This window comes from Osmerus eperlanus, chromosome 1 (assembly GCF_963692335.1).
Source record: "Osmerus eperlanus chromosome 1, fOsmEpe2.1, whole genome shotgun sequence".
In the NCBI taxonomy this organism is placed as follows: domain Eukaryota; kingdom Metazoa; phylum Chordata; class Actinopteri; order Osmeriformes; family Osmeridae; genus Osmerus; species Osmerus eperlanus.
The window spans coordinates 2,947,387-2,971,515 of NC_085018.1; the positions used below are offsets into that span (position 1 = coordinate 2,947,387).

A 24,129-nucleotide genomic window follows, 5' to 3' on the forward strand; every position below is an offset into this window, starting at 1 on the left:
TGTCACTCCTCCACTATTGGGTGTGCTGGGTTTAACTCTGAGCGCGCCCCAGCATGGCTGTGACAAGCATCCGACTTAAACAGCTGTGACAAGGGGAGCCATGCAGCATAGAAATTGTACACCATGAGCATACTTTATTTGAGGGCATGCTGTACTTAGTCCAAAGGTTTCATTTAGATATTCAAACACTGTTGGTCACCCGCACCTCTCTTGTCCGTTCAGCGGCCCACTTCAAGGCGCAGGAGCACGCGCTCCCCTCCACCCCCGCCGCTGCCCGCCAGCAGATCCTCATGTCTGCCATCGTCAAGTCCCCCGAGCACCAGCCCAACCCCAGCAGCCTCCTGGCCCCCTCCGGTTCCGCCCGCTGCAAAGACACCTCCACACCAGAAGGTGAGACTCTCTCTCTCTCTCTCTCTCCTGACACAGCGGTTCTCCTCAAGTTCACCGCCGTGACCTGCTGTGGTCTCTCAGGTCAGCACTTCTCTCTCGAGCCCTCAGCTTGGCGGTCCTCTGCTCCTTCTGTGCTTGGTTGTCCTTTCACCGTAGCTACCTTAGACCCCTCTCTCTCTCCTCTCTTTCTCCTGCTCCTCACAGAGAAAAGGAGGGTCACTTTTGAAAGTAAGTTCGGAAACTTTGACATCCACCTCTTCCATTCCATCTGTCTGAGCGGCCCTTATCTCGACTGCCTCATGGGACGTTTGCAACCAGGCTCAGAAGCCAAAGTTCACACGTTGAGCTTTGTATTTACCCGGGTTAGTTTGAGGCTTGGCACAGGGAATAGGTAGATCGATTTTGCAACTCCATCACTTATCTGTTAACTTGTTGCATGTCTGAATCAGGTAGCATGTCCTGATAATGAAGCATTCATGCTCCTGGAGCAAACAACATGCTAACTAACTACCATTATGGGGAGATATTAAACATGTTGTTCCTTATCAGTATGTCCAGAAAGTTTGAATATTACGTTTTTCACTTTCATCCATCTCCTGGTGAGTCATAAACTGTACAATGTATGCACAAAACATACTGTCATTGGCATGATTCTTCTTGGAGCTTTGAATTATTCTACCCAGCAGTGAAGAAGAAATACATGTGTACAGTATCAGTAACATTTCTTATACGACTTAATCATGCTCACTGTCTCCAAAGACATGCAATGCAGTAAGGTAACTTAGGAAGTATAGTGAAGTATAGTCTTCTGTTTGGAAATGCTGCTTGTACCCTGTGTACACGGACAGATAAAGAGTCGACCTGTCCTACGAGTGGTACTGCAACACCAGCCTTCACCAGCAGAGGGAGCGCTGTCTACGTGGCTAGTCTAGTTACTGACCTTGTCTATGTTGCTGGTCTAGTTGCTCACCCAGTCTATGATACTGGTTTCGTTACTAGTCTAGTTACTGACCCTGTCTATCATACTGGTCTAGTTACTGGCCCTGGGCCTTAGCGATTCCTACTACTATTAGTGTTGATCCAGCTGTCTCTCCATACTGTGCTGGGACAAAAAAGGATTTGAATCTTGCCCAAATTGATGTCAGTCTGAGAACGCCAATGTAAACATCAGAAATGTCTATTTTCAGAATGGAGGAAGCAACCACAGCCATTTTATACATATTTAGTATTTTGGGAAATGAGCACCCTCTAAAACCACTAGACCATTCAGTATGAATGTGGCTGTTGGACAACCCTTAGCCGAATGACTTGTGGTGAAGACATGTTGTTGGAAGTACAGTTGACAGTTGTAGGTTTGCAGTGTCTCATTATTAGAAGGGAAAAATAATATTAAATTTTATGTAATGTACATGTAATGTATGTAACTGGTGACAGCTTACTGACCCCACACAAGGTACTATGTATTCTTTTTTTGAATCTCCTTTGTTGATTCCTCCTTTGCCCCCTGTCTGTTGTGTGTAGAGTTTGGTCGTCGTGTGAAGGAGAGGATGCACCACAACATTCCTCACCGCTTCACTGTGGGGCTCAACATGAGGGCGGCCAAGTGCTCCGTCTGCCTGGACACGGTGCACTTCGGACGGCAGGCGGCCACCTGCCTAGGTCTGCAGGGACACCAGCCCCACGCTACACCTGCACTGTCGTTTAGCACCCCATCTCGGCCACATCCAGATACTGCCTGTCGAAAATACATCTGAAGATTAAGGATTAGAAGGGCATAGCTCGAACACAATGTCGGTGGTCAGAGTCAAGGATCGGTCTGTATTTACCAGACACGGCGCAAAGTTAGCACATCTTAGCCACATCCACAAAGATATTAGCATCATCAACAAATCATCTTTAGGGGGCAAAAACGGAGAGAATGATAAAAGAATACCTAACAGTTTTCAAAGTTTGTTGTGTTTCATCACAGGTACACCTGATATTCCTTTGACAGTTGTTTTTTACTTCTCTGGGTGTGGCTGCAGAGTGCCACACCCTGTGCCACCCCAAGTGTTCTCCCTGCCTCCCGGCCACCTGCGGCCTGCCTGCCGAGTATGCCGCCCACTTCTCCGAGGTCCTGTGCCGGGACAAGGCCAGCTCCCCCGCCCTGCAGCCCCGAGAGGCCAGCGGACACGTACGCTTGGAGGGCTGGATGAAGCAGCCCAGGTAGCACGTCTGAAACTAACGGCATTTAGCCTCTTTAGCATGTCATCAAAGACTGAAATGAACGTCCTGTAAAAGGGCGTTGATTTAGTGAATATTTTAGCCAAAATCTTGAGTCTCTTTGCCTTTTCATGTGTGTGTCTGTGGATGTGCGTGTCTGTGGATGTGCGTGTCTGTGGATGTTTGTGCTGCATGTCTGCAGGAATGCGAAGCGCGGCCAGCAGGGCTGGGAGCAGAAGTATGTGGTGTTAGATGGGACCAAGGTGTCCATCTACGAGACGGAGCCTAGAGAAGGTCAGTCGGGCCCCACACCATCCTAGCTCGCTCCCCTGCCGGATATCTGTGGGGGTTTTTGGTTCTAAACTGCGTGTTTTCTTCTTGGTTTGGTTTGAAGACTCTATGAAGCCAGACGATGAGTTTGAGTTGTGTCTTCCGGATGGCGACGTGACTGTCCATGGTGCCGTCGGAGCCTCTGAACTGATCAACACAGCCAAGTCAGGTGAGGCCTGCCTAATGGCACTTATTGCTATCTTCTTTGACTGTTTGGCTAGTTGACCTCGATACAAAAGCAGAGGGTTGAATTGTGGGTCTGTCAAGCTGTTTTTATAATGTCCAGTGGCTAATCGCCAGCTAGTTTGCCAAAATGTATAAGATTAAGATAAACTTTATTTTCCCTAAAGGGAAATTTGTCTTGACTTCCATGCTGCAGTTAATAAACACAAATCATGACACAATCTACACAACAACACAAATCATGACACCATCTACACAATAACATTACATGGCTCTCAAGTTTTATAAAAAAGAGTGAGATTACATCTGTTAGGGGAGGTGCCATTCCAATATTTGCAGCAGTCCCCCCTCCGTTTTCAGAAGTACTTTTCGCACTCCAACTGCAGTGCCCTTGCACTCACAGTTTGCCTGTAACATCAAGGAATCATGATATTAGGAGGGTCTTCTTCTAGTACTACAGATCATGTTCTCTGATCAGCTGGGGTGTGAAGCCACAGCATGGGATCTTCCTATGGGCCCTTGACCCTCGTTAAAGAGCATATGTACCGTGTTGTGATGCTGTGTTGTGATGCTGTGTTGTGATGCTGTGTTGTGATGCTGTGTTGTGATGCTGTGTTGTGATGCCGTGTTGTGATGCCGTGTTGTGATGCCGTGTTGTGATGCCGTGTTGTGATGCCGTGTTGTGATGCCGTGTTGTGATGCCGTGTTGTGATGCCGTGTTGTGATGCCGTGTTCTTCTGCAGATATCCCATACATCCTGAAGCTGGAGTCTCACCCATACACCACCTGCTGGCCGGGCCAGTCTCTCTTCTTCATGGCCCCCAGTTTCCCAGACAAGCAGCGCTGGGTGGCCGTCCTGGAGTCAGTGGTGGCTGGCAGCCGTGGCTCCAAGGAGAAGGTTGATGCTGATGCGGTGAGTAGATTCTGCAGCATGGACACTCTATACTGATGTGGTGAGTTGATACTGCAGTATGGACACTATATACAGTGCCTGTCACCTACACCATTAAGAAAGACACAAAAGAAAAAGCTGCTTCATGTCCTGAATTCAAAGTGCTTTCAGCATCATTGTTTTCGCCCTCTTCACCATACCAAACAAGGAACAATGTGATAGAATGCTTCGTATATTTATTGAAAATGAAATCCACAAATACATGGGTATGGTGAATATAACATCACCTCAGACTACTAGTCATTGAGGGTCCGCGATAGTGACACTACTGTGCTGCTAGTCATGTTTGGAGAGAGGAGCAGCCAAGAGTCCAGAGTCCCGGCACCCCAGTCTGCAGACATCAGGAACCCCAGATAAAGACTGTCTCATTCTGCCCTCACAACATAATAGTCTCTCTCTCTTTTCTCTATCCCTACTTTTTTCCCTTTGCATGTTCTGCCCATCTTTATTCTATGTTGTTGTTTTCGGTTTCTTTGTATGATTGTGTGTGTGTGTGTGTTTGAGTGTGTCTACTTGTCTATGTTTGAATGGTGTGTGTGTGTGTCAACCCATATTCTTGTATTGTATGAATCATATTGTAGGGAGGTGTTCCTAAAAGACAGAAGAATCTTTCTCCTCTGGTCCAGGTAAATAGCTGCACAAGCCTAATGCTTGGGCACTTTGGACTAAGCATGCTGTTTTACGTGCACACACACCCCCCCCCCCCCCCCAACTAATACAGATGCAATATATTACAATATTTGGAATACAAATTGAATACAAGTTTTTTTTCTTGCTACATCACACATACAGTTTACTGAGATGTCTTAGGGTCAGAAAACACTGGTGTAGCGATGAGCAAGAATATACTTTTATCAAGAATAATTGTAATAAAATGTTATTGTCACTTTGTTAACCAACCTTCTGGGCTGTAACCCCTACTGTGTACTGTACATACATACTTGCTTAACAGTACAATACAGAACTGTAGCTTTCCTGACCTGACCTGTGCTGCTTATCACTAATGCAGACACACCCACACACACCAGTGTTACGGTACACAGACACACACACACACACCAGTGTTACGGTACACAGACACACACACACACACCAGTGTTACGGTACACAGACACACACACACACACCAGTGTTACGGTACACAGACACACACACCAGTGTTACGGTACACAGACACACACACCAATGTTACGGTACACAGACACACACACACACACCAGTGTTACGTTACACACACACACACACACACCAGTGTTACGGTACACAGACACACACACACACCAGTGTTACGGTACACAGACACACACACACACACACCAGTGTTACGGTACACAGACACACACACACACACACACACCAGTGTTACGGTACACAGACACACACACACACCAGTGTTACGGTACACACACACACACACACACACACCAGTGTTACGGTACACAGCTGTGCAGCCCAAGCCAGATGTAGTAATGGAGCTGCTGTGACTGTGACCCCTCACCCCATCCACACCAGCCCATGTTATCCATCTGAAATGCATATTTGCCACTAGCGGCACATCCATCCATCCATCCATACGCTGTTGGATTTGTCATGTTTGTTCCAACACTCTGTGTGAACTACTTGACTACTACAAGCCACAGTTTTAACTGCTAAATACATTGACGGGTGGCAAAACCTACCCATGTACTTCCTCAGGGGGTGTTGGATTTGTCAAGCTTGTTTTCTTCATGTTTCATCGTGGATATAGTACCATGAAGTGTTTTTCCAGCAGTGGTCTTCAGGGGCTAGGACTGCATCATGGGGTGATGGTAGTAATGCTGCAGAGAAGAGAGAGGAAAGACACTGTTGTTACCCTGCACACTTGTTTGCATTTAAGCTGTATTCGGTTCCAACTCTGTTTGATCATATTGTCCTATTGAAGGACTTGTCAGCTGGCTATGTGATTGCAACCTCTTTAACATCTCATAACTTGAATAGTCATGAATGCAGTCATGAATGCAGTTGTGTGTTTTTGAATACTTGCTTGTGTCCGAAGAAGTTCCGCCCAGCAAGTTTGTTGAGTGTGCTGTGGAAACATCATGAAGTAGAAAGTAATACCTGGGTGGTTTATCGACTTGGTTATGATACAGGTGTCATCTAATGCAGGTTAAGACCATAAGTCATAGGCCTACTGGTTTAACATTTAGTCATTTTTAGTCATTTAGCAGACGCTCTTATCCACAGCGACTTACATGGTAATCGAACTGGCAACCTTCTGATTACTAGCCCGCTTCCCTAACCGCTCAGCCACCTGACTCCCACATTAACAAGTCCTGTTATGCCCAGTTCATTTCTAAATAGTGAACTGGGAATAGTACATTCACTAGTGAATAGTGAATGAACACTGTCTTGTATTTGTCAATTTTTGGCTAAGAAGTTGTAGGACTTCTTAGCCATTTAGCAAGAGCCCTCCTAGTTGACCTGGTGCAGTCAGCATTCGGTGTTTCTAGAGTTGTATAGTGCTTTTCCCCTCCTCTATAGTAAACCTGAATGACTGCACGATGACGATAATCTTCGATTATTTGGACCAAATTCTTGTTCTAGTATTTTGGGGTGGAGTGGGTGGAGGTTGTATAGTTGCAAATCATATTTTTTCAAACAAGGTATTGGCGGTGCATAAACAATGTACTGGCAAAGGAGGAAAGGCTGGATTTGAAGTTACTTCTTGAGTAAAGGTGGATGAACACTGGAGGCCTTAAGGATTCCAGTTGCCACCATCAATAGCATTTTAGTGTGTGAAATATATATTATTTATATTATGGAGTCCATAAAAAGGAGTCAGGAGTATGTGGTGGTGCTTTGCTACGGGACAGAATGACAAAGGATTAACTCCAGGGCCATATTTAGCTGATCTATTTAAATGGGGATGCTGGAGTTCAGGGGTTAGTTTCAGCACACCAGTGTTTTCAAGGTGGGGGGGGGGGGGGGGGGGGGGGGGGTTTGGTTGCTGTCATCCAATGAGACGAGTTTCTTGCAGGGATGCACTGTTACCTGCACTGATATTTCTTAACTATGTACCTCAGTCTAAGTGAAATGTTTACACCTCCTAGCCTCTTTATGATTCACTGTCCCTTCCTTTGTCAGAAACTGCTGGGCAACTCTCTGTTGAAGCTGGAGGGAGACGATCGTCTGGACATCAACTGTACTCTCCCCCTCACCGACCAGGTAGGCAGTCACAGTAAGCTGTTCCCTGTTCTGCCACGAGTGGAGTCAAAAACCAAGCTTTGCCGTTTTCAAGGGAAACTTTAGATCATACACAACGGTACAAACATATACCTGGGAAAGCCACATACCGTCGATTCAAGTATTAACACGGATGGTCATTTAGGACCACTTTTTAACATGAAGACCAACGTCTGTACTTGTGTGATGGTACTGTAGATCTAAGACCTATCTATGCCCCTCCTAGATAGTGCTGGTGGGCTCAGAGGAGGGCCTGTACGCGCTGAACGTCATTAAGAACTCTCTGACTCACATCCCGGGGCTGGCGTCCGTCTTCCAGATCCAGATCCTGAACGAGCACGAAAAGCTGCTGATGATCACTGGTCAGTAGAGGGCTGCCTTGGTACATGTCATCACTAGGAACGCCCTGGTCTCAGGTGCTCCTCAAAACCAAGTGTGCCATGGGTTTGTGCTGTCTGTATGAGACTGTCATCCGTTTCATTTCCTCCTGGCTATTTATTTCAGAAGATCATCTCAAATGCATTTTTGTTTCAATGTTTTTTGGTCTTTCTCAAACGGATTGATAGGTCAGTCTGAGGTTCTTTGTCTAGGGAGTGAGTAGATTTCAGGCCCTCTGGGGTCGACCATGCGTGGAGCTCCCGGACCTGACGTCGTTCTGTGTTCCCCTTCAGGAGAGGAGCGGGCGCTGTGTCTGGTGGAGATCAAGAAGGTGAAGCAGTCGCTGTCCCAGTCGCATCTCCCCGCCCAGCCTGAACTCAGCCCCTACATCTTTGAGACGGTCAAGGGATGCCACCTGTTCTCCTCTGGGAAGGTGAGGGATGCTGTACTCACCGTTTCATCTCAACATGCTGCACAGCTGCCACAAGGAATTGCCACTGTAGTTATTTTTTTTGCCACTGTAGTTTAAGACTTGATTGTACAAAGCTGGCCTCAGTCCTACTGGAATTTAGCCATGCACCTGCAATTCGCAATTGAATAATGGAGTTTAATATTTAATTAAAGTACAAATTCAGTTTGTATTTAATGATGGTTATATTGTTAATTTTGTTTCTATGATTAGCAAAATATAATATATACAGTTAGGTCCATAAATATTTGGACATTGACACAATTTTCATCATTTTGGCTCTGTATACCACCACAATGGATTTGAAATGAAACAATCAAGATGTGCTTTAAGTGCAGACTTTCAGCTTTAATTTCAGGGTATTTACATCTAAATCAGGTGAACGGTGTAGGAATTACAATACCTTTTATATGTGGCCCCCCCCTTTTTAAGGGACCAAAAGTAATTGGACAATTGGCTGCTCAGCTGTTCCATGGCCAGGTGTATGTTATTCCCTCATGGGAGTTCGTTATTTCATTGACAAGGAGCAGATAAAAGGTCTAGAGTTCATTTCAAGTATGGTATTTGGAATCTGTTGCTGTCAACTCTCAATATGAAGTCCAAAGAGCTGTCACCATCAGTGAAGCAAGCCATCGTTAGGCTGAAAAATCAAAACAAACCTATCAGAAAGATAGCAAAAACATTAGGTGTGGCTCAATCAACTGTTTGGTACATTCTTAAAAAGAAAGAACGCATTGGTGAGCTCAGCAACACCAAAAGACCCGGAAGACCACGGAAAACAACTGTGGTGGATGAGAAGAATTCTTTCCCTGGTGAAGAAAAACCCCTTCACAACAGTTGGCCAGATCAAGAACACTCTCCAGGAGGTAGGCGTATCTGTGTCAAAGTCAAAAATTAAGAGAAGACTTCACCAGAGTAAATACAGAGGGTTCACCACAAGATGTAAACCATTGGTGAGTCTCAAAAACAGGAAGACCAGATTAGAGTTTGCCAAAAAACATCTAAAAGACCCTGTACAGTTCTGGAACAACATCCTATGGACAGATGAGACCAAGATCAACTTGTACCAGAATGATGGGAAGAGAAGAGTATGGAGAAGGGAAGGAACTGCTCATGATCCAAAGCATACCACCTCATCAGTGAAGCATGGTGGAGGTAGTGTTATGGCGTGGGCATGTATGGCTGCCAATGGAACTGGTTCCCTTGTATTTATCGATGATGTGACTGCTGACAAAAGCAGTAGGATGAATTCTGAAGTGTTTCTGGCAATATTATCTGCTCAGATTCAGCCAAATGCTTCAGAACTCATAGGACGGCGCTTCACAGTGCAGATGGACAATGACCCGAAGCATAATGCGAAAGCAACCAAAGAGTTTTTTAAGGCAAAGAAGTGGAATGTTCTGCAATGGCCAAGTCAATCACCTGACCTAAATCCAATTGAGCATGCATTTCACTTGCTAAAGACAAAACTGAAGGGAAAATGCCCCAAGAACAAGCAGGAACTGAAGACAGTTGCAGTAGAGGCCTGGCAGAGCATCACCAGGGACGAAACCCAGCGTCTGTTGATGTCTATGGGTTCCAGACTTCAGGCTGTCATTGACTGCAAAGGATTTGCAACCAAGTATTAAAAGTGACAATTAGATTTATGATTATGTTAGTTTGTCCAATTATTTTTGGTCCCTTAAAAAGGGGGGGGGCACATATAAAATGTGTTGTAATTCCTACACCGTTCACCTGATTTGGATGTAAATACCCTGAAATTAAAGCTGAAAGTCTGCACTTAAAGCACATCTTGATTGTTTCATTTCAAATCCATTGTGGTGGTATACAGAGCCAAAATGATGAAAATTGTGTCAATGTCCAAATATTTATGGACCTAACTGTATATAGATCAATGACACACTGTGTTACCCAGTTCATTGATGACTTATAATTGATCACATTCATGATGGGATGTCATGATTTGAATTAGTGATGGGTCGTGAGCGAACGATCCGGCTCTAAGAGCCGGCTCTTGAAGGTGAACGTCGGGAGCTGGCTCGCATATCTGAAGAGCCGACTCTATTTTTAATATATTAATACAGCCTATAAAAACTAAATGATTATGAAATAATGAATTTTAATTGTATTTAAAATAATTGACTAATTCAAAGAACATCAAAAAAATACTTGTAGGCTTAAAGGCTCACACGATCATCCTCACATTCTGTTCCTGTCAATCCTGCATGAGGGAGGGCCGAGCCAACTCACACAGTCAGAGAGTAGTCAAAACTCGGAGGAGAGCCGTGACAAATCAATGCATTTTTAAAGATATGTGGTTACGGTCGAGTATAATTTCATTTAATAATTTAATTCAAATTGTTTTCACACCTATCATAGTCAAATTCATAGTTAAAACATGTATTTTTTAAAGAGCCGTTCGGGAGCCAAAAGAGCCGGCTCTTTTTAGTGAGCTGAGCCATACGAGCCGGCTCACGAAAAAGAGCCGGAATGCCCATCACTAATTTGAATGACGTGGTGAATGTGATGTGTCCTGATGCTGTTTTCTCTCTGTTCCAGATTGACAATGGGACGTGTATCTGTGCTGCGATGCCCAACAAGATCACCATCCTACGCTATAATGACAGCCTCAATAAATTTTGCATCAGAAAGGTTAGTTTTGACTGCACAAAAAGAAGTCCTTAAGCAGTATCTAGGCATTGATATGCACAATTCTGCTTGAATCCTTTTGATCATTTTTCCCATAAACCTAATAATAAGTTCTATTTACGGCTCAGGATGATTGGAGCTGAGATTATCTGTATGATTGATACAGTATTTGCACTCACTTTGTCATAAAATGCTTTAACTGTAGCAAGATTTGAGATGCAAAAATGCTTCTGGAACATAATCTCAGCTCATTTTTATTTAAAGAGATAAACCTGTGAAAATAAAGTTAATTATTTTTGCCTGTCATTCCAATTTAGCTCAAATGACAAGTGTTGTAAAAGCTTCACAGTAGGCTCTTAGTACATTGGAGTCATATTCACTTAGACTCCAACCCATTTTATGAATCACTTCATTTAATCTTTCATATGTTCTTTGTTGTTGTAGGAGATTGAGACGTCAGAGCCTTGCAGCTGTATCCACTTCACAGGTTACAGCATTATCATTGGCACCAACAAGTTTTACGAGATTGAGATGAAACAGTATGTACTGGAAGGTAAGACAGCACGTAGTGCAGTTAATCATTAATTCTGACATTTCACATTTCACAAAATTCATTTCATATGCTGAAAACAATGTAAGCCAATGCTTTTACATTTTGGGGATCAGGGATCAGGCTTTACACTTGCCTTTGTTACAGTGTGGTGATAGTGTGCTAATAAATGTGTCTGACAGGTTGTCTTTCAGCTGTGTTACTGATCATCAAACATGTCTGTATTTACTGCAGGTAGTCGTGTAACAATTTACAAAATCATCAGCAGAGTGTGTCATTGACCTATTTGGGAGTATAGATGGGGGCAATTTAAAAGGTCCTTAGGGTTTTAGTTAATCAATATTGTAAAGTGTGTCAAATCTGGGTAGTGGAGAATGATACAAGGTTAAATACCGGACCAAGTTATTTGTAGTTTATTATAATGATGCAATCACAAGAATACACAAAGAATACATCACACCAGGATGTTCTTAGTCTAGAGCAGTAAAACCAGTCGATGATGTCATGCAGCTTCACAGAGCAAAGAGTTACAGAGTAGATGATAACGAAGGCCTTCGTGAGAAAGTGGTCGTGACAGAGATCAGAGAGAGTTCTGCCCAGTCCAAGACCTGTCTCACTGTCCTCGGGAGACAGGTCTTGTACCCCCCAGAGAGGGAGGTGTTTGTCAGGTGATTGGTCCGAAAACCATAAGGCGGGAGCGTAAGTGTCCAATTAGGTATCCAGGGCGTGAGTATGATGTTCCGTAAAGGGGGGGGAAAGGGACAGACAAGACCCACAGGCCTGGTGATGGGCAAAGAGGGGGGGTTTCCAGGATAGGGAGTCTCAAGGTCCAAATGATGTATGGGTGGTGGGAGCTGCGTCTCCAGGGAAAGAAGGGGGGAGGCTGTGTCTCCAGGAGAAGGGGGGTTTCAGACCACTCCAAGATATGATGAGCACAGGGGCGGTTGGGGCAGGGTCTCCAAGGGGGGAAGGGGCGTCCGACGAGGAAGGGGGGGCAGGGTCTCCAAGGGGGAAGGGGCATCCGACGAGGAAGGGGGGGCAGGGTCTCCAAGGGGGGAAGGGGCATCCGACGAGGAAGGGGGGGCAGGGTCTCCAAGGGGGAAGGGGCATCCGACGAGGAAGGGGGGGGGGCAGGGTCTCCAAGGGGGGAAGGGGCATCCGACGAGGAAGGGGGGGGGGGCAGGGTCTCCAAGGGGGGAAGGGGCATCCGACGAGGAAGGGGGGGCAGGGTCTCCAAGGGGGGAAGGGGCATCCGACGAGGAAGGGGGGGGGGGCAGGGTCTCCAAGGGGGGAAGGGGCATCCGACGAGGAAGGGGGGGCAGGGTCTCCAAGGGGGAAGGGGCATCCGACGAGGAAGGGGGGGCAGGGTCTCCAAGGGGGAAGGGGCATCCGACGAGGAAGGGGGGGGGGGGCAGGGTCTCCAAGGGGGGAAGGGGCATCCGACGAGGAAGGGGGGGCAGGGTCTCCAAGGGGGGAAGGGGCATCCGACGAGGAAGGGGGGGGGGGCAGGGTCTCCAAGGGGGGAAGGGGCATCCGACGAGGAAGGGGGGGGGGGCAGGGTCTCCAAGGGGGGAAGGGGCATCCGACGAGGAAGGGGGGGCAGGGTCTCCAAGGGGGAAGGGGCATCCGACGAGGAAGGGGGGGCAGGGTCTCCAAGGGGGAAGGGGCATCCGACGAGGAAGGGGGGGGGGCAGGGTCTCCAAGGGGGGAAGGGGCATCCGACGAGGAAGGGGGGGCAGGGTCTCCAAGGGGGGAAGGGGCATCCGACGAGGAAGGGGGGGCAGGGTCTCCAAGGGGGAAGGGGCATCCGACGAGGAAGGGGGGGCAGGGTCTCCAAGGGGGAAGGGGCATCCGACGAGGAAGGGGGGGGGGGGCAGGGTCTCCAAGGGGGGAAGGGGCATCCGACGAGGAAGGGGGGGCAGGGTCTCCAAGGGGGGAAGGGGCGTCCGACGAGGAAGGGGGGGCAGGGTCTCCAAGGGGGAAGGGGCATCCGACGAGGAAGGGGGGGGGGCAGGGTCTCCAAGGGGGGAAGGGGCATCCGACGAGGAAGGGGGGGCAGGGTCTCCAAGGGGGGAAGGGGCATCCGACGAGGAAGGGGGGGCAGGGTCTCCAAGGGGGGAAGGGGCATCCGACGAGGAAGGGGGGGGGGGCAGGGTCTCCAAAGGGGATTTGAGAGTGTCGTAAATCCAAAGGTGTATCAGACCAGATGGTCTGACTCGTTCTGCATGAGCAAAAAAGATACATTCTCCACTCACCTTATCTCTCAGGCCGACACTTTTACTCAGAGGTCCTCTGTGCTCCACCAGTCCCTGAGCGTCACAAACTTGCCTCCCAAGTCAGTTTGCCTGACCTCGGCATTCTTACACACACACACACCAAAGCTACATTTCAGCACGACCCAAGCTGCCACACAGACCCAGAAACCTCCTGTTGCATAATCCCATCTGTTCTTTATTAAATCAATTTATCACAATTGGATATATGTTTTAGTATTAAGCATTACACATTTTATATACTTGAGGTAGTGATAGCAGCACTGATTAGCAGTATAGTTAGCATTCCCTTCACAATATCTGCACTGATTGGCAGTTTGTGTTACAGTATATATATAAACAAATATTTTCTTGCAGTTTACTAAACTGCAAGAAAAACAATACATTTCAAGGTTTTGATGCAGTGGGATTTTTTTCGTCAACACTTAACTGCCTATCACAGTCAAATAGAAACAAGTAACACTGAAGAGCAAACTGGAATCAAATGTAAGCATATATTGAATCGAAATTTGATTACAAATTTCAAAAATCGTGAATCGAAAAAATAATGCCTGTCTTGCTTGTTCTGGTTCTTGATCTTCTGCTGTACTTTCTATGTGCACTATCTGGTGTATTTAATGTGACGTACAGTGAATTAAATATAATGTAATGTCCTCAGACAGGTCTTTCCAAAGCATAGGGGTGTTAATGGTAAAATCCTTAACAATCCTTCAGTATTGACACAATTATAGGTGTTCATCAGAACAACTAAGTATTGTATTCCTTAAGTACAGATACAGTTTCAAGAACAACCTGCATGACCCTCAACAGCTCTTGTAGTTAAAACAATAACAAACCAACCAATCTTACTCAACAAATGGGTGAAACACACAGGCACTCTAAAGGGCTGCAGAGATGAAATTACAGAAATGAAAACTGAAATTAATATTGAGCACCTTGATGGGTTTCTTATGAAATTACAGCTTCCCCTCCATTGTTACAGGGGTAAAGTATCTTCCCTGCGTCCTGTCATGTTGGACTGTAGATCTGGTGTTACTGCATGTGCTGTCCCAGGAGGTGCAGGCCAGTAGTTCTTCCAGCTGTGGGTCATACAGAAGTTCCCTCAGGACAGGACTTCACCCCCTTGGTTTTTCTATCATAGATAATGCAACTCTTCATTTGTGGGCTGCGTAGGGCTTCTCTCCAGTGTGGGACATGCGGTGACGTCTGAGATTGCCAGAGTGGCAAAAGGTTTTATCACAGAGGTCACAGCTGTAGGGCTTCTCTCCAGTGTGGATCCTGCTATGAGCTCTGAAATGGCCAGCCTGGCTAAAGGTTTGACCACAGAGGTCACAGCTGTAGGGCTTCTCTCCAGTGTGGATCCTGCGGTGATGTCTGAGATTGCTAGCGTGGCTAAAGCTTTTACCACAGAGGTCACAGCTGTAGGGCTTCTCTCCAGTGTGGATTCTGCAGTGAATTGTGAAACTGCTATACCTGCTAAAGGTTTGACCACATAGGTCACAGCTGTAGGGCTTCTCTCCAGTGTGGATTCTGCAGTGAACTGTGAAACTGCTATACCTGCTATAGGTTTGACCACATAGGTCACAGCTGTAGGGCTTCTCTCCAGTGTGGATTCTGCGGTGAACTGTCAATTCCCCAGTCTGTTTAAAGGTTTTACCACAGAGGCCACAGCTGTAGGGCTTCTCTCCAGTGTGGATTCTGCAGTGAACTGTGAAACTGCTATACCTGCTAAAGGTTTGACCACATAGGTCACAGCTGTAGGGCTTCTCTCCAGTGTGGATTCTGCAGTGAACTGTGAAACTGCTATACCTGCTAAAGGTTTGACCACATAGGTCACAGCTGTAGGGCTTCTCTCCAGTGTGGATTCTGCAGTGAACTGTCAATTCCCCAGTCTGTTTAAAGGTTTGACCACATAGGTCACAGCTGTAGGGCTTCTCTCCAGTGTGGATCCTGCGGTGATGTCTGAGATTGCTAGCGTGGCTAAAGCTTTTACCACAGAGGTCACAGCTGTAGGGCTTCTCTCTAGTGTGGATCCTGCAGTGAGCTCTGAATGTGCCAGCATGGCTAAAGGTTTTACCACAGAGGTCACAGCTGTAGGGCTTCTCTCCAGTGTGGATTCTGCAGTGAACTGTGAAACTGCTATACCTGCTAAAGGTTTGACCACATAGGTCACAGCTGTAGGGCTTCTCTCCAGTGTGGATTATGCTGTGATTTCTCAAAGTGGAAGCCTGGCTAAAGGTTTTACCACAGAGGTCACAACTGTATGGCTTCTCTCCAGTGTGGATCCTGCAGGGAGATCTGAAATTGCCAGCCTGGCTAAACGTTTTACCACAGAGGTCACAGCTGTAGGGCTTCTCTCCAGTGTGGATCCTGCAGTGAACTGTGAAACTTTTAGCCTGTCTAAAGGTTTTACCACAGAGGTCACAGCTGTAGGGCTTCTCTCCAGTGTGGATTCTGCAGTGAGCTGTCAATTCCCCAGTCTGTTTAAAGGTTTTACCACAGAGGTCACAGCTGTAGGGCTTCTCTCCAGTGTGGATCTTCATGTGCTTCTTGAGGCTACTGGATGAGGAATGGCTCTTCCCACATGTATCACAGTGATTTGTCTCCATAACTCAGCTCTCTTGGTTCTCTGTCTGGTCTCTCTGGATCATGTATCTAGTCTCTGGAAGCTTGTTTCTCTCTGGTTGATCTTCTGTCTGGTTACTGCTGTTTATGGTTGAGTCTCTCTATGGTTGAGTCTCTCTGCAGTCTCTCTGGTTGAGTCTCTGTAGTCTCTCTGGAGCCTTAAGGTGTCTCCTTTGTCTAGTCTCTGCCCATGATCAAGTATGATTGGCCAGTAGGGGATCTGGAAGAAACAGTTCCAAGTTAATGAGACCTCAGCTTTCACATATAAAATCTTATCATATAAGCTCTATCATAATGTCCACTTTGCATATGTAATGTTATTTTTACTGGAGAAACACACAACACTGTGAGAAAAAAAATATTGTTTTCTTCAAAATAATAATAGCCTATATGATTAATGACTACACAATAAGCATTACATGTAAATTAACAATAAAATGACTGGATTGGAATTGCAAAGTTTGAAATAAAATCATATTAATATACTGGGTCTTATACTCTGTGTCTCATTTTCTATTAAAAAAAGATAGTTACAACATAGAAAATAAATTAAGGAATGTTTATAAGCACTCAACTCATATTGGCTCCACTGCAGCAATACAGAATACAGCACACTATCTATATTCTGCTCAACACCTCATAGTAATTAGGCTATTATTATTTTGAAGAAAAAACTGTGATTAAAGGAAGGGTAGACAAGTTTTGTGAAGATGGCTATTATAAATTCTGTTTGACAGGATTCAAACCAAAATATCCCACCTCCTCCCTTCAAAGCCACTCCCACAAAACTACAGTAACGAGCAATTGAGTGGAGGGGCAGAATGCGCGTGTAGCCGATGTATCGGTTAAACTCACTCAAGTATATAACAGGCCACCCGCGTCAACGAATAGTATGGCGTGAAATTAGTGCCAGGAGAGCGAGCTCTGTAAAAACTTGCAAAAAAGATTTGTGTCTCTGTAGAAAATGATGTGTACTTGCAAAAAAAAGTTTTGTGTCTCCGTAGAAGAAGGCAAGATTTGTGTACTTGCATAAAAGATTTGTAACTTGCAAAAAAGATTTGTGTACTTGTAAAAAAAAGTTGTGTCTCCGTAGAAGAAAAAGATTTGTGTACTTGTAAAAAAAAAAGTTTTGTGTCTCCATAGAAGAAAAAGATTTGTGTACTTGTAAAAAAAAGTTTTTACTTCTACGGAGACACAAAACTTTTTTTTACAAGTACACAAATCTTTTTTGCAAGTTACAAATCTTTTTTGCAAGTACACAAATCTTGCCTTCTTCTACGGAGACACAAAACTTTGTTTTGCAAGTACACAAATCATTTTCTACAGAGACACAAATCTTTTTTGCGAGTTACAAATCTTTTTTACAGAGCTTGCTCTCCTGGCACTAATTTCACGCCATAGAATAGCTAGCTTTTCGTTGGCGTAGCTGGTAGTGGTCACGCTTGGGAAGTCAGAGGTGGCATGTTTGACCCCAGTGAGGGGCGAACATCGTCCCGTATACCTCTGATGGAGCAAGACCACGTCTGTTACACGCGCAGGTAGGTAGGTAGACATACAGGTAGCCCGTCCAATCACTAGTCAGTGTACCCCTTAAAGATCGGTCGGGTTTATTACAGTATTGCGACACCCACAGATGTCGGAATTACTTCATATTACCGTCAAACCTTTAGATATATTGGTTGCTATTAAGACTATTAAGTGAAGTTACTTTCGGCAAATATTACAAAAAGTGCTTCTGAACAACATAGCCTACCCTGCCTTTAATTACTACACTGTAATCATTACAAGTGCATTAACAATAAAAGGACTTTGGATTGGAATTGCTAAGTTTTGAATCCAATAATATTAATATACTCTATTGCATGTGTCTCATTTTATATTTAAAAACTGATAGTTACAACATAGAAAATAAATCACGGAATGTTTATGAGCACTCAATTTATATTGGCTTCACTGCAGCAATAAAGAACACAGCACACTATCTTTACGCTGCTCACCAGGGCGGTCAAATTAAAGTTCACAAAACTGGAGTACCGGTACGTACCTTGAGACTCACAACACTGTCTACATCTAAATAACATAAATAATATTACATATACTTTTCACAACGTACTAACATATCCCCATTTATAAAGACAAACACTGAATCTAGCTAACAACATAATCGAAGTAAAGCTAGCTAGCTAGCACCGAAATGAGTTTAACCCTTGTGTTATCTTCGGGTCATTCTGACCCATCAGTCATTGTGACCCACCGTCGTATTGCGACAAATTTACCGCATACAAAGACAAAGTGAAGCATTTTCTTTTAACAGCTAGGCTGTCTCAGACCCCCCACATTGCAAAGGTTAAAAGAAAATTATTTTAATTTGTTTTTGTATTGGGTAAAATTGGGTAAACACAACGATGGTTCGTTATGAACCTTTGAGTCATGTGACCCGAAGGCAGCACGAGGGTTAAAACCAAGCACAAAGTATCAAATCCTGGATACGTCAAAAGCAACACATATAAGCACTTAGTGCTACCTTCATAGCTGTTACAGAACTGCGACAGAGCTTTGATCTTTAAATACATTAGGTATCAAAATAAATGTTAAAACGTTCCTTTTACGTATCTCCATGATAAACTACATTGATTTAGAGCTCACGTAACCGTGGATACAAACCAATGACTGTAAAAAGTTAATGATACAAACACTCGAGATGCAGTTGCACATTTGAAACACCAGATGGCACCAGCACGGTAGAAAGGCTACAATGAAAGGCATGCATACATCATCATATTTTCATTAATTTTCGTAAATCGTACACTTGAACTGTGTAGACCATATTGAAGATAAATTCTATAAATGTATGCGTGGTTATTTAAAGAAAATCATCCTTTATCATGAAGATTTCAAACAGCTATTTTTACAATAATCTTCTCCGCCCGTAAAACATTTCAACCACTTTTATTATAAGATAGAGGAAAACTTACAGCATATGAAACATACATAGGCTAATTATGTGGGCAATGTAGAACAGCAGACTAGTTAGCGCTATCTAGCATAATACTCCTCTCCATAACAAAAAAGGTTTGACTTTTTTCCAGAATCAAATGACCAAAACAAGTAATAGATATTTAGCTTAAAGGGTACTTAGCAAGTTTCACAGAAATCTGCAAAAAACGAGGCTATAGAGCAGGGGCGATTCTAGGATTAGACCTTTAGGGGGGCTCAGCCCCCAATGAGAATGTGACATGGATACAGTGCCTTGCAAAAGTGTTAAACCCCCTTGCTAATAAATCACTAATTTCAATTAATAATAACAATAGCAATAATAACAATTAATACATTTATTTTAGGGGTAGGGGAAAAAATCGATTCACATTTGTCTTCTAGCGATTCACATCGATTCTCAAATGTTTTTATTTTTGTAATGTTAATTTTTGGGATTAAAAACCGCAAAAAAACGTGAATCGATTTATTGATTTGTGACCCAGAAAAACGATTTGAATCGTGAGGTACCAAAAGATTCCCACTCCTAATAGCCAGAGGCTAACACGACTTTCTAAACTCGTTATAGATTCAGATCAAACTGACTGGCTAGTTTGTCCTGCAGTCTACTCGCTACTAGCACTGCACTGTCTTGGCCGTCAGAGGAAATGTCTTGGCTGTAAATGATCATCTCAATCAAAATTGCAATATTAATACAAATTATAAAAATGAACACTCAAGCCTTAGATGAAGTCTGTTCTTCAAAATGAAATACAATCATGCCTCAGCACAAAAAAAGAAAAGGAAAAAAGCTACAATCAAAACACACATCTAGTTCCTTGGTAATTGTGATATTCATTGGCTTGGTCTCCCACCTGCTTCCAGAGTTCCTGGACAAGAACGACGTGACTCTGGCCTCGGCTGTGTTCGCTGCGTCCTCCCACAGCTTCCCCATCTCCATCATCCAGGTCACCAGAGCCCCGCAGAAGGAGGAGTTCCTGCTCTGCTTCCATGGTGAGACTCCCTGGCCCAGCGGATGCCTGGACTGCTGGCTAAGAAACTACCGGTACACGTTAGAAGAACTTTATTTACAAAAATGTAAACAATAACTTTTTCTCCAGAATTTGGCGTGTTTGTTGACTCATATGGCCGAAGAAGTCGGAGTGAAGACATCAAATGGAGTCGTCTGCCTCTGTCATTTGGTTTGTAATCAGTTTGATTAACTTTTTTGTTGTTATGACTGTTTCCTTATGGAAACAAAGTGTGAACAACACTAGCATCTTCTGTTAATACCTTATTTCTTCGAATAAACGCTGCAGCGTTTATTACACAATGATAATTTTTGGTGCGGCGTTCATTCGATCGTGGCGTTTATTTGGGGGCGGCGTTTAATTAGTAAGACAGATTTAGAGAATTGCAGCTGCAGTGCGGCCATAGACAAACAAAGAATAGACAAGGAGGTCAAACACAAAGCCTGGTGTAAAATTGAAGCTGCGCGTGTGTCTACATTGTGTAGAAATCTGAAGCAGCATGAAGAAACGTTCTTACGCTTCAGCTGTCAAACAGAAAGCTGTGCAGAAAGCACTCACCAGCAGCAACAGATCTGTAGCACGAGAACTTGGGGTTGATGAAAGGCGAATTTGCCAGTGGTGAAGTCAGCTACCTCGCTATATTGTAGGCTACATGTAATTGTCGCAATTACATTATTGTAATGTTTTATTTCTTTTCAACCAATGTCATAATTTAGAATTATATAATTGCATTCAGTATTATTAAGTGACTTTATTTGGTAAGAGTACAGTGCCTTTATTTTTAAGGCCTTTTGGAACGCTCGTGAGTGAGAGAGTCGACAAGCTAACAGCAAGCGAAGCACGGACAATTTAATGCTCCGATAAAAGTTTAAGGTTGTTATCGGATATTAGCAATCTAAGGAAACCTTTATTCCCTTGTGTAGCCTACAGCATGCAGCCAACGAAGTATGTTGTTTTGTGTCTGTATTTTACTTTGGTGAACGTTATTTACGTGCTGCGCGTGTATGTTCATATTAAGCTAATGTGGTCTTTAATTTCTCATTATACTGTGGGTTTAGTTTTCACGGTGGATTTGGAGAAGCTTCAAATAAACCTGCTGCAAGAAAGCCACTTGTGTCTGCCAGTGCTTCGGGGGAATTATAATACACTTGTGATTTACTTGTGTAATAAATACTGTGTTTTAATTTAACCAATTAAATAACCGTTTTCTGATTGTTTTTGGTGCAGCGTTTAATCGATGGCGGCGTTTATTACACAATGTTCATTTTTGGTGCAGCGTTTATTCGAGGGCGGCGTTTAATCGAAGAAATGTGGGAGTCAGGTGGCTGAGCGGTTAGGGAATCAGGCTAGTGATCTGAAGGTTGCCAGTTTGATTCCCGGCCGTGCCAAATGACGTTGTGTCCTTGGGCAAGGCACTTCACCCTACTTGCCTCGGGGGAATGTCCCTGTACTTACTGTAAGTCGCTCTGGATAAGAGCGTCTGCTAAAATGACTAAATGTAGAAATACGGTATTCGGTATCTTCTGTAAGTTGGATTTTGCATATAAAAACTAACAAAGCAAAACCTTTTTTTCTCTTCAGCCTACAGAGAGCCCTACTTATTTGTAACCTATTTTAACTCTTTGGATGTGATCGAGATCCAGGGCCATGCTGCTCTAGGGTAAGACCAGAGAGCTTTTACGTTCTCTGTTGTGATTGCAGATACCAGAAATTGGAACAAAACATAAACAATAATTTTGTGGACTGGAAAATTTAAGTTGAATGTTGAATATCAAGTTAAGAAAGCTTACCTGCACAGTAACTTGAAACACAGTCAATGCTGAAACACACTAGGAATTTTACAACCCTGTGCATCACATGCAACATAACAAAAACAAACAGTTTATTTAGGTGTCAGTGAGTTGAGGGGTTGTGTGTGTGTTGTACAGGCCCCACTCGTACGCCCACCTGGACATCCCCAGCCCGCGCTACCTGGGCCCAGCCATCTCCTCCGGGGCCGTGTACCTGGCCTCCTCCTACCAGAACAAGTTGAGGGTCATCTGCTGCAAGGGCAACCTGGCCCAGAGCCAGGACACCGGAGACCTGCAGAGGACCGGCTCTGGACGCAGGTAAGCCCTCCCTCCCTCTCTCTCTGTCTCTCTCTGTCTCTGTGTCACTCCCTCCTTCCCTTTCCCTCCCTCTCTACACACTACTTCTCTTAGACTCTGTTCACTTTCCCTCTCCTTTCTTGGTGGTCAGCAGTCAGGAAGACTCAGTAGGAGTTGTGTTTGTGGAGGATCAGACAGGACGGGGGGACTATGCACTCAGGGAGGCACACAGGAGTTCTCTAGTAGTGGTACTCTAGTAAGTCATAAAGGAATGTCACTCTAAATGGGAAAGACTGTTAAATAAGTATAAGGGTGGCACTCTGTGGTGACTATACCTACTGTATTTCTTGTTTTCTTTATCAAAGTTTGCTTGGCATGAAGGGGAAAACATGATTCTCCTTAGTGCCACTGGGGACAGGTTTATACAATGTTATTTATAAATATTTAAACACTGACCATATTTGATTATTCTAATGTGATTTAAAACTATTTAAACTCCAACCATATTAGATGATTATAATGTGATTTCTATAGCTAACAAGGATATAATGAAGTATTTCTTCAGCGTGCTTTTTTAAATATAAAATGACATTTCAGAGAAAAAGATTATTAATCATACTCAAAGCTTCCAGTTACATTTTTACCAAATTACTTTCTGATGATTTAGTAATGAGCCATTTGGAAAAATCAGCAATAAAGCCTCATAAACCTAAACCTTCATCTTTTCAAATTATTAGCGACCATTAAATAATCAAGAAGTGATTTGGTTCCAATTATATTTGAGGTTGTGACGATTAGCAAACCATGCACAAGTATATAAAATACCAGTACATTTAAATTTACATAAGGATACTTGTGAGATTCTTGTAGCTCATTTGCAATCCAGTAGTTCCAAACCCCAGGCATGTCTCCCTCATTACCTTATGCCATGTGTATGGTATATGCCTCTGAAATGGTGCAGTAACATTACTGATGTTTCTTCCTTGCAGGAGGAAGAGCACGTTTTTCATTTGTAATAAATCCTGAGGCTTTTTACTGTATTCAAACACCTAAATTGCATATTATATTATTATACTTATAAGATGTCCCTGTTTTAAAGTTAAAAAAAAGAATAAAACATGGTTCCTTTCTATTCTTTCTGACTTCTGATGGAATTATTAAACCTTCCTATCTATGAAGCTCAAATGGTTACTCACTTCAGGAATCATTTAGTTGCAAATGCAGCTCTGAATTTTGCCTTTTTCCAAATGGCCGCGGCCAAAGTTGGTGATAGCGAAACTCACAAGTAGGTGGCGTGTTCGTACCATGCAGCTCCCTGAGGAGGGAGGCCCAGCCTGGGATTAGCCACACTAGCACTCTACACAGGGCGTTCAGATGCCCAACTACTGCCTGATGGCTGACAAACTATATGGACACACAAGACATTTTCTGTAGTTACAATCTAAAAATGCTTTAATAAATGTGTTCCAACTGGAAGGGCGCCACAAAATAATATATATCAAATCAATGTTAACTTGAGTACTGGTCAGGTTAAGGTAAATATCAAAGTTCTGATGCAGTATACAGACAGTTTGTCAGGTGCCACTCCACTGGGCAGTGGGATTAGATGTACTTATTTAACCTGGAGCAAAGCCCAAGCCAAGGATGGTCTTTCAGCCATGATGTATTTCACCATACACTGTATGTGAAGTGCCAGAGACTCCCAGTCATGCTGACATGTATAAACCAAGAGCAGTCTTACCATAGTTGTCGACCATAAAGTCTGTGTGAAGCTTAGACTGTATCAGAGAATGTCTAATATGGGGAAAAGTGCCA

At 44.1% G+C, this 24,129-nt stretch overlaps 2 protein-coding genes across 3 annotated transcripts in view; one reads left to right on the plus strand and one right to left on the minus strand.

The window, feature by feature from the left end:
- cita (citron rho-interacting serine/threonine kinase a) overlaps positions 1–24,129 on the plus strand; it is a 66,260-nt gene that overhangs the window by 38,776 nt on the left and 3,355 nt on the right. The window contains exons 32-48 of one of the 2 annotated variants that reach the window (XM_062483099.1): positions 223–390; positions 595–618; positions 1,912–2,049; positions 2,415–2,595; positions 2,795–2,886; positions 2,987–3,091; positions 3,849–4,018; positions 4,639–4,683; positions 7,181–7,261; positions 7,506–7,641; positions 7,951–8,090; positions 10,686–10,778; positions 11,220–11,328; positions 20,082–20,210; positions 20,318–20,398; positions 21,809–21,887; positions 22,156–22,335. In XM_062483099.1, the coding sequence (XP_062339083.1) occupies positions 223–390; positions 595–618; positions 1,912–2,049; positions 2,415–2,595; positions 2,795–2,886; positions 2,987–3,091; positions 3,849–4,018; positions 4,639–4,683; positions 7,181–7,261; positions 7,506–7,641; positions 7,951–8,090; positions 10,686–10,778; positions 11,220–11,328; positions 20,082–20,210; positions 20,318–20,398; positions 21,809–21,887; positions 22,156–22,335 (1,951 nt within the window). The remainder of the gene's footprint in view (positions 1–222; positions 391–594; positions 619–1,911; positions 2,050–2,414; positions 2,596–2,794; positions 2,887–2,986; positions 3,092–3,848; positions 4,019–4,638; positions 4,684–7,180; positions 7,262–7,505; positions 7,642–7,950; positions 8,091–10,685; positions 10,779–11,219; positions 11,329–20,081; positions 20,211–20,317; positions 20,399–21,808; positions 21,888–22,155; positions 22,336–24,129) is intronic. The other variant, XM_062483180.1, reaches the window with a different exon arrangement.
- On the minus strand, positions 14,725–16,207 carry LOC134036051 (zinc finger protein 836-like). Its single transcript, XM_062480821.1, has one exon. It carries the CDS (start codon positions 16,205–16,207, stop codon positions 14,753–14,755), a length of 1,455 nt encoding a protein of 484 aa, XP_062336805.1. The 3' UTR covers positions 14,725–14,752.

What these genes read in the sequence shown, in the direction of transcription:
- LOC134036051 (XM_062480821.1), bottom strand. Translation starts at nt 16,207, where the DNA reads ATGGAGACAAATCACTGTGATACATGTGGGAAGAGCCATTCCTCATCC.